Source organism: Leucopleurus acutus (assembly GCF_964270905.1).
Source record: "Leucopleurus acutus genome assembly, chromosome: 16".
Taxonomy (NCBI): Eukaryota; Metazoa; Chordata; class Mammalia; order Artiodactyla; family Delphinidae; genus Leucopleurus; species Leucopleurus acutus.
The window spans coordinates 26,462,817-26,472,295 of NC_139158.1; the positions used below are offsets into that span (position 1 = coordinate 26,462,817).

The following is a 9,479-nucleotide window of genomic DNA, read 5'->3' on the forward strand; positions in this document are numbered from 1 at the left end:
TTCCCCCTTCCCCCCAGCCCCTGGCACCCACCATTCTACTCTCTGTCTCTCTGAATTAGACAGCTTTATTTCATGTAAGTGGAATCATACAGTGTTTGTCTTTTTGTGGCTGGCTTGTTTCATTTAGCATAACACCTTCAGGGTACATTATGTTGAGCATGTGACAGACTTTCCTTACTTCTTACGGCTGTATGTACTCCGTTGTATGTATGTGCCATTTTGTTCATTCATGGTGAGATACACATTTGATTTCCGGTTGAGACATTTCTCTCAGGTTAACGTTGGGAGCTAAGTGAAACGGGGTTGGAGGGGTGTTGTGTAGTTAGCTGTGTTTCTGGGAGGCGAATCCCCTCTCTGTGTTGTGTGTCAGATCCAGGACTTAATGCCATCCCAGCGCCCAACATGGCCCCGTCAGCAGTCAGCCAGGAGAGGCACTCCTGCGACTCACTGAACCGCTGGGTAAGATCAGCTGTCACGTGCCCTTTCTTCTGCGTCCTGGATGGTTGGGATAATACATGGTCCTGTCTGGGAAATCAGAAACCCACAGGGGGAGCCTCTTGTGAAGGCGTGGGGCTTCGTCCCGGGCTTCTTAAGCAGACCACAGCCCCACGTGCTACACGACTTCCAGCAGGTCCTGTCAACATTGTTCCCGCCGGTTCCTCACGGGACTGTTTCCCTGCTGCTGTGTAAGGCTGAACAACAACATGCAAGACGTGGCCTGCGGTGCAGCCACTTTGGAGCTCTGGTGATACCAGAAGCACGTGAGCCAGACTCTTGCGTGCCTCTGGCAGTCTGGCGACATGGATCAAGAGCATTATACTTTGGCTTCTTTTTGACACTGAAATCATACCTCCTGGATTTGAGTATAAAGAATATTCTAAACGATGTAAAGATGTTCACCAGAGCAGTACCAATCCTAGCAAAACACTGGAGAAGCCCTCAGTGGTTGGGACTCCGCGCTTCCACTGCAGGGGGCGAGGGTTAGATCCGTGGTCGAGGAACTAAGGTCCTGCAAGCTGCACGGCTCAGCCTAAAAAGACACAAAACAAAACAAAAAACATTGGACATGCCTAACCTAGGGGGTTTGGTGAATAAATTATGGTACATCCACACAGTGACATTCAGAACAGCCAGTATAAACCACATAGCTGCATGTTTACGGCAGAGGGGAAATGGTCATTGTAAATTATGTGAAAAAATGCAGATTACTACACAGCATGTAGAATGTCATGTTTTATGACAACAGAAGACACACATACATACACACATACACACCCAGAAGATCCGGGGGTGGGGGATGGTTATACCACATGTCAACAGTGTGTGTCTCTCAGTGGTGTATTGTGGGTAAATTTTCTTTTTTTTACTTTACGTGTATTGCCTAGATCTTTCTATAGTGAACTTATATTTTTGAGTAAGGAAAAAGGTAAAATTTACGGTTTTTAAAAACAAGGTGGTGGGCTTCCCTGGTGGCGCAGTGGTTGAGAATCTGCCTGCCAATGCAGGGGACATGGGTTCGAGCCCTGGTCTGGGAAGATCCCACATGCCGCGGAGCAACTAGGCCCGTGAGCCACAACTACTGAGCCTGCGCGTCTGGAGCCTGTGCTCCGCAACAAGAGAGGCCGCAATAGTGAGAGGCCCGCACACTGCGATGATGAGTGGCCCCTGCTTGCCGCAACTAGAGAAAGCCCTCGCACAGAAACGAAGACCCAACACAGCCAAAAATTAATTAATTAATTTAAAAAAACAAAACAAAACAAGGTACCATAAATATTCAAAGAAAATCAAAGGTGAAAGGAAACTAGCCTCCAGTAGCCTCTTGGGTCTGGGCTGAGCGGACGAGGGCAGGTCCAGAGACACTGGATTCCCTCCTTGCGGGAGTGTGTTCATTCTGCCCCTTTCCCTGCAGCTGGGAGAACAGCTGAAGCAGCTGGTGCCCGCGAGTGGCCTCACGGTCATGGATCTGGAGGTGGAGGGCACGTGCGTGCGGTTCAGCCCCCTGACTACCGCGGCAGGTAACCAGTCTTCGTGGCTCGCCCTCGCTGTTCTGGGAGCACCAGTGCTGTGTCTGTCGAAGTCCAGGCTGTGATATTCTCTTCTCTCCCTGGAGAGGCTTTTCCTTTTCCTTTGGGCTGAGTTTAGGTAGATTAACCTTCTGGGGTAACTTCTCAGAAAGAGAGACCTCTGAAGTCAATTGAATTCCTGTGTTTTGATGTCCTGTGACCCTCTGTTCAGTGGTTCTCAGCCCAGACTGACTTTAGAATCCCTGTGGAGCTCTGAAAACTCCCAGCGCCTCGGCCCCACCTGCAGAGATTCTGGTTGACTGGGTTTACTTGGAGTGGAGCCTGGGCACAATAGGCCAGTGAAGGTCAAGAACCACTGTTGTAGACATTTTAGAGAACTATAGAGCTGAAAGCACGTGGACTTTTGTGACAAAGTCCTGGGGATTCTTGTCCCCACCTCGGCCATTTCATACCTGTAGGACCTCGAGCAAGTTTCTTATCTCCAGACCTGTTCCCCACTACCTCATAGTGGTGACGTGAAGATTAAACTGTGAGATCATGAATATGAAATAGCTTGGATAGTGGTTGGCGTATTTTATAGTAGGCACTTAAAAATAAGCTGAAAAGAGATGCCTTAAAAATCTGATTGTGCTTTTTTCTGAGACGATTTAAACATTTTCAGAAAATGTTTGATGGTGTTTCATGAGGTGTTTTCAACATTTTTGGAAAGATATTTTCTCAAAAACATCAAAGTGGTGAAGTGCAGGCAACTGTCCTGCACAGAAAAGCCATCGTGAAGATAGCCAGTGGCCTCCAGACCTTCCAGGAGTCTCTGCTCCTGCTATGCAGGGGGCCTAGCCCCAGAGGTTTAGCCTCTGAAACTGGAAAAGCTAGCTGTGGCTACCCCAGGCCACCTACGTTGAGGCTTAGATCATATAAGCATTGGAATCAGCAGAAGTGAGGGTGCAGTGATGTTGCCAAGACTCTTGCATCCCTGAACCCGGAGACCTCTCAGGCTCTGACCTTCAGAAGCCATCATCACCCTGCCCTTCTGCCCCCCACCCTTGCCCCCTGAAACCCCTCTCTTTCTCTCCATGTGAACATAGAGGGAGAACTGTGTGGACGCCTCCTTGTTTCTAACCTGTGCTATGATGTTTATAACCTGACTTAAGCAGAGTCTTTCTGTGAGAAGAATCTGATTTCTATGGTAGGATTTCATTGTGTATTAAATCGGATAGGCTAATTCTTCGGTGTAAGGAAAAAATGTGTCTACACCTGGGCAGCCAGCTATATGATTTTTTAACACCTGATTCTTCCATATCTGGGTTTAGTGGGTTTTTTTCTTTTTTTAAACTCCTCAGCTCAGCTAATGTGCTATACCTAGAGCTGCTGACTTTCTGACAGTAGAAGTGGGAGCATTGCCCCCTCATTTTTAGCCATTCCTTAAGCGTTTGCCTAACATTCTGTGCACATGTTCAGTTTTAGGAACTCGGGGAGAGGATGTGGATCAGCTCGTAGCCTGCATCCAGAGCCAGCTGCCAGTCCTGACCTGTACGCTGCAGCTGCGAGAGGAGTTCAAGCAGGAGGTGATGGGAACAGCGGGTCTCTTATACGTTGATGACCCAAACTGGCCTGGAATAGGGGTTGTCAGGTACGGTGTAAAGACCGTGGGTGGGTCATTTTGTGAACCAGCTTAGAAATCTAAGATGACTGCGTGGAGTGACAGTGTTCATGTCTGATGAAAGTTCATCTAGATGGGCTGGGCATTTACAAGAGCACAGCGGGCAGGCGGCCCAGCGCTCACTGAGTGAAATAGGAGTTGCTGTGTTCTTTCTGTGCCAGCTTGAAAGTTACTAGGAGAACTACGTTGGGTGCACCACTGACGTGCGTACAGAGAACTACAGCTCACTAAGGAGAAGCCAGTTCCCAGTTCCTCTGGTTCAGTGTGTGTCCCTCCTGTGGCCCCTTCGTCCCCTCTCTGGATCAGGGAAGCCTCCTGTTCCTCTTACAAGTGATGGGACTTCCCAGTCTTGCCCCTCCTTCTACATTTCATGCCCCTGGAGACTTGGGCTTCCCTTGGGACTTTCTGGAAAGGTTTGATCTTGAGACCCTCTGAGTGGCTCCTTTGCCCTTTGTCTCATTCCACATCCTTGGCAACTTCCAGTAGCTTCTAAATACCACCTGTTATCCTGTGTCTGAAGAGACACTTGATCTTGTAGATTGCTGAAGTACTGTTATGTGATATCGTTTATAGGTATGAACACGCTAATGATGATAAGAGCAGTTTGAAATCGGATCCAGAAGGGGAAAAAATCCATGCTGGACTCCTGAAAAAGTTAAATGAACTGGAATCTGACCTTACATTTAAAATGGGTAATTACTCCTTCTAAAGTCAACTTTGAACTTTGAAAGCTGTTTTCTAACTGGTTTGAAGGGAAATGGTCTCTCTTAGCTATTTAGATCTTCCCAGGGTGATAGAGCCCTCTGCCCCTTCTGCAGCCTCTCTGGGTCCCATCTCCTCATTAGATCCACGTCCTCACCCCCTCGGGGAGGCTCTCCTGTGCCTGGTCGCGCTGCTGTACAGGGAGTGGCCCGTGTCTGAGGACTTGGGAACCAAGTCAGTCTGTTGTTTCTGCCCGCAGGCCCTGAGTATAAAAGCATGAAGAGCTGTATTTACATTGGCATGGCAAGTGACGACATAGATGTTTCTGAACTAGTGGAGACCATTGCAGTCACAGCCCGAGAAATCGAGGAAAACTCCAGGGTCTGTAAGACTAATCAGTGTCTCATTCCTTTTCTGGGTTTTCCCTGGGCAATTAGCTGGAGTCACAAAGGAAGAAGCTACCCTTGGCAGTGTCTGTTCATTCATTCTTTCCCCAAGTTTTTAAAGGCTTCCTGTGAGCCAGGCATTGTGCAGGCATCAGGGATGCCGGTGATGTGATGCGGTCACTGCCTTCAGTGAACTCACAAGCCAGAGTGGGGAAGAGACGCATGTGAGCAACTGAGGTAGTAAATGCTGTGGACAGAAGTTAGGGGAGGCTGTGCATTCAGGAAGACGTGTCCACCTCTGCCCGACAAGGCCAGGGAAGAGTTCCTGATTGGAGCTGGTCCTGAGGCTGGATGGGATGGTGCTTCTGATAACAGAACTTTCCGCCAGTAATAGACCTGCTTCTCTTGGCCAGTTGGCACGGAGGACTAGGCTTGTCAGACTTACAGGACGCTCTCCACACCAGATATGCGAGTCACTAGAAATTACTCAAAAGGAGAGAAAAGGGACCAAAGCAAGACTGGTCTGAGAGGAGGCAGAAACCTGTGTCATGTGATTCACTTTTGGTAGTAGGGGTGCGGAAGAGAAGGGAGTTTGAAATGAAGCCTAGGAGCCAACTTTTTTCACTCTTGGGTGGACTTCTTGAAGTTTCTTCCAAACCCGCCTATATTACTTCTGCCTCTGTCTCCATGAATGTTGAGAGTCATGTCTGTTTTCTATTGATATGACATTCAGATCACAGGGACAGTTATTGCTGTTCCCTGGCAAATGAGGCTGGTCACCAAGGTACGTCTGCCTAGGCCTCCTTTAACATTTTGACCTCTTCTATTTGACATTCTGTTTTATTTTTACACTGACATTTTAAAGTGCCATTTACTAATATACTTTTGAAAAATGTCCCCAGCGCTATGTTAATAGTTCTAGGCCTTCAGCAAGAAGCTTAGACAAATAATGCCTTTCTTGGTCTTAACACAGCTTCTGGAAAACATGACAGAAGTGGTTCGGAAAGGAATTCAGGAAGCTCAGGTTCAACTGCAGAAGGCAAATGAGGAGCGACTTCTGGAAGAGGTGAGGCTCCAGGGTGGGCTCCCCAGCTGGCCTCAGGCTGGGCGCCAGCCTCCACAGGATGGCCTTGAGCAACGGTTATGTTTTGCAGGGGGTGTTACGGCAAATCCCCGTGGTAGGATCCGTGCTGAATTGGTTTTCTCCAGTACAGGCTTCACAGAAGGGAAGAACTTTTAACCTAACGGCAGGTAGGACTCTCTTTCATCTGGAGAGTTTTGCCAGATGATGCCCTGGGATCCCACACTCGTGCTGAGGGGGCTTGTCTGTGTCCCAGGCTTTACACCAAGCACTGGGCCGGGACTCTTGTGAGAGGAGGCGAGATTTGTCTGCCCCTGGGACTCTGTCATCTTCCCTCTCCTGCCCCGACAGCTGAAATAGTACGAAAGCAGGTGCCTGTTGCCCACAGCAGACTCCTCTTGACCTCAACAAGAACGCATTCACTCAGCTGTTCGGTCCTCCAGACAGTGTGTCTTGGACGTTTTGGTTCAGTGTTAACATTCTGTGCAGTCCTCATTAGTGTTTTGCCCCAGCAGAGAGCTGCTTTTGCCAGGGGCAAGTGAAAGATTATAGTCTGTAGTGCTGAGCCATTTTATTTCAAACCAGGCAACTAGCAAGTATTACCAGTTGCTGGGATTTGGGGAAGATGATATTGAGCTGCAGGCCCCTCCTTTCCTGTTCTACCAGTGGAATAATTCCCTGAACCTGGAGCCCCTTCCCCAGGAAATGATGACTACACTGTCATATGACAGCAAGGGATAATCTGACACTGAACCCGCCAAACCTTTAGCAAAGAGGCATCCATTCCTTGTTGCTAAAGGACATTTCCCATTGGGGCCTGGCTCCCCAGGCACACTTGGGCCACACTGCTGTCTGGTTGTTTTCACATGTACACAGGACACGTGGGGAGACGAGGCTGAAACACCCCAGCAGGGCCGGGACTCACTCGTGGGCACAGCTGCGAGATGGCTTTGTCGCTTCCCGGCACATGTCAGGAGACCCGGGGCCTCCCCCAGGGCGCCTGCGCCAGGACCTCCCCACACACACACACCTCCCCACCCCCCTCTTTTCTGCAGGCTCCCTGGAGTCCACGGAACACACATATGTGTACAAAGTACAAGGCTCAGGAGTAACACCGCCTCAGACCCCCTCAGGCGCTCGCACTAAACAGAGACTTCCAGGTACGTCACGTCTCCATGTTTGAGTTTGTTAACACTGAAGAAAACTGGTTGTATTTCCCCTGGTAAAACAGACCTTTGCATCATGTAACGCCTAACCGTTTGGTATTACCTGCATTCCTCTGTTTTCTTGATTCCTCAACCCAAAGTCCTATTTCTCATCATTTAAGGACAGCTGTCACTGTCCCTTTAGCTTTTTCAAAGCCTTGGGGAAATACCTGGGTAGCACTCCCCAGGGGAAGTCAGGGTCTGGATAGCTGTCACGCTTAACCTGGTGTTCACTCCCCTGAGCTTTTCCCGACTGAGGTTCCCTCAAAGTCCTCGGCACTGGGGGCGTGTTAATGTCATATCAGCTCTCATTTCTCACCTCATCACTTAAATACTTCAGAGCCAGTGATCCCAGGGGTTTCTGCCGAAGCAGCTGTGATTAAATAAAGCAATCACTTAGAGCACAGACAGCTTCCCTTGCAGGGGTGTCCTCTTCCAAGCATTCAGTGCCGTTCATTGATCTTCCTTCTAGGCCAGAAGCCTTTTAAAAGGTCCCTAAGAGGTTCAGATGCTGTGAGCGAGACCAGCTCAGTCAGTCACATCGAGGACTTAGAGAAGATCGAGCACCTGTCGAGTGGGCAAGATGCCTCGGAAGCTAACAGCCCTGAGCGGCACCCAGGGGTGCCCACCCCTCCAGAAGCCGAGCAGACGGGGGCCCTCCAGGACAGGGCCCAGCGCCTGGAAGATGACTGCCCACAGGTAGAGGAGCCAGAGAGCTTAAGATAAAATTCAGTGTTTGCTTGGAGACTGTACTGAATATTGTTTCAGGGAAGATGAAGTTATTCTGAAAATGTGAACTGTGCCACATGCTAGTATGAGAGAAATTACTGTTATTTGTGCTTAACTGGGATTTTTGCACAAAAATGTGCCTGAAAGCCAGGCTTCTGGGAGGGCAATTGACTTGTGTAATTTTGTGGGTATGTATTGATAGAACAACCAACAACTACTGTTTCTGTCTACCCAACTGTAGTAATACCTTTTTCCCCCAGTTACCATGAACACTTTTTATTCACAGAGAAAACTTAGAATTTCAAGTGCCTGCCACTTGAAACACTTGCTCTCATCTTTCTAAACACACGTGTGAGAAGTTACTAGGTTGCACATAATAACCCTTCGGTAAGACAGCTTTCTTTAGAACTCTCTGGGTTCTCTGTTGTCCTGCTGCAGAGGAGACAGACAGCATTCTTTGCCATCTGTTTTGCTTGGTGTTTAGTTTAATCAGGTTGCAGTATACAACTGGATTGCGTTTGGCTTGAAGGAGAGTGGGTTTCAATGGGATTGTAAATAAGAGTGTCAGAAGCCCTCTCCTGCCACCCCCGATTGCTGCTTCCCCGGAGACGTCAGGAAGGACCGTGTCCGCTCAAGCTGTGGCAGGGTCGTCAAGCAAGTTAGACTGGACAGTGCCTCTGTCTGACTTAGCTCTGCCACAAATCCATTTCTCCCTTTATATACTATTTGTAAACAAATTAAAGGACTCATCTATTAAGGGTAACTGTAAAGACTCTTCTTGACCATATTATATATATATATATATATGTGTGTATATTTTTAAATACTGATAAAGCTTTTAAATTGGCACACAAGTACAGACTACTTATTTCTATGTTTAATATCTGAAAACTCAATAGATGCTACTCTTAAAAGCCTCGTATTAATATGCTGTATAGCACCTCGTTACGTTGAAATTCTAAATTAAGTACACCTTTGACCCGTTCTCATGGGAGCTTCTGTAGCTTCTGTTCCACTAGCAGCTCACCCTTTTGGGCCCAACTCAAACAAGAACCAGAAATGTAATCTTTCTCAGGCTGATCACGCCAGACTACTGCTGAAATAATTGGAAGTAACCCTTGATTACTGCCTGTTTCTACTTCTCCAAAAGTACTGCATCACTTCGTTTATCATAGGTAAGGGCCCTTGTGCCTTTTAGTCCAGTGAAGTCAAGCTACGGGAGACCTTAAGATGGTGGGGATTCACGTTGGGTTTGTGGACTGTAGGTACTGAAAGCCTTAGTTATACCACATTAAGCCTGTAATTACACTCTGATCTGATGTGATTTCTGACATTTGGCACTTGTCAAAATGCAATTTTCCTTTTTTTTTTTTTTTTTTGGTGCAAATGATTAAACAAAGTCTTCCCTGTTTATTTGGTGCAATGAAGTATAGCAGATAAAATGGGGGAAGGGGAAATTATCACCTTTAACAAGATTAATTTTTAAATGTTTTTATATATATTTGAAATTGTTAAATTGGTTTTGCTGAAACAGAATTTCACCCTTGAGATACTATTTGAATGTTGGTTTCAATAAAGGTTCTTGAAATTGTTACCACTGAGTTCACTTCATAAATCTTAGCATTAATTGGGCATGGTAACGTCCTTTTGGATAACAATTTCAGAAAAATAAAGGTTTCTAAAAATATAACA

General features: G+C 47.4%; 1 protein-coding gene across 3 annotated transcripts in view; it reads left to right on the forward strand.

Annotated features, from left to right (window-relative positions):
- PDXDC1 (pyridoxal dependent decarboxylase domain containing 1) overlaps nt 1–9,479 on the forward strand; it is a 50,002-nt gene that overhangs the window by 39,427 nt on the left and 1,096 nt on the right. Inside the window, exons 15-24 of one of the 3 annotated variants that reach the window (XR_014326804.1) lie at nt 371–459; nt 1,910–2,015; nt 3,483–3,654; nt 4,258–4,376; nt 4,646–4,767; nt 5,746–5,838; nt 5,927–6,023; nt 6,909–7,013; nt 7,531–7,757; nt 8,863–8,962. Coding sequence is in view for 2 of the 3 variants with exons in the window: in XM_082856283.1 (XP_082712409.1) it covers nt 371–459; nt 1,910–2,015; nt 3,483–3,654; nt 4,258–4,376; nt 4,646–4,767; nt 5,746–5,838; nt 5,927–6,023; nt 6,909–7,013; nt 7,531–7,757; nt 8,863–8,892 (1,160 nt within the window). In the remaining variant the exon portion in view is untranslated. Of the gene's footprint in view, nt 1–370; nt 460–1,909; nt 2,016–3,482; nt 3,655–4,257; nt 4,377–4,645; nt 4,768–5,745; nt 5,839–5,926; nt 6,024–6,908; nt 7,014–7,530; nt 7,758–8,862; nt 9,382–9,479 lie in introns of those variants that run through there. The other 2 variants (XM_082856283.1, XM_082856282.1) reach the window with 2 other exon arrangements.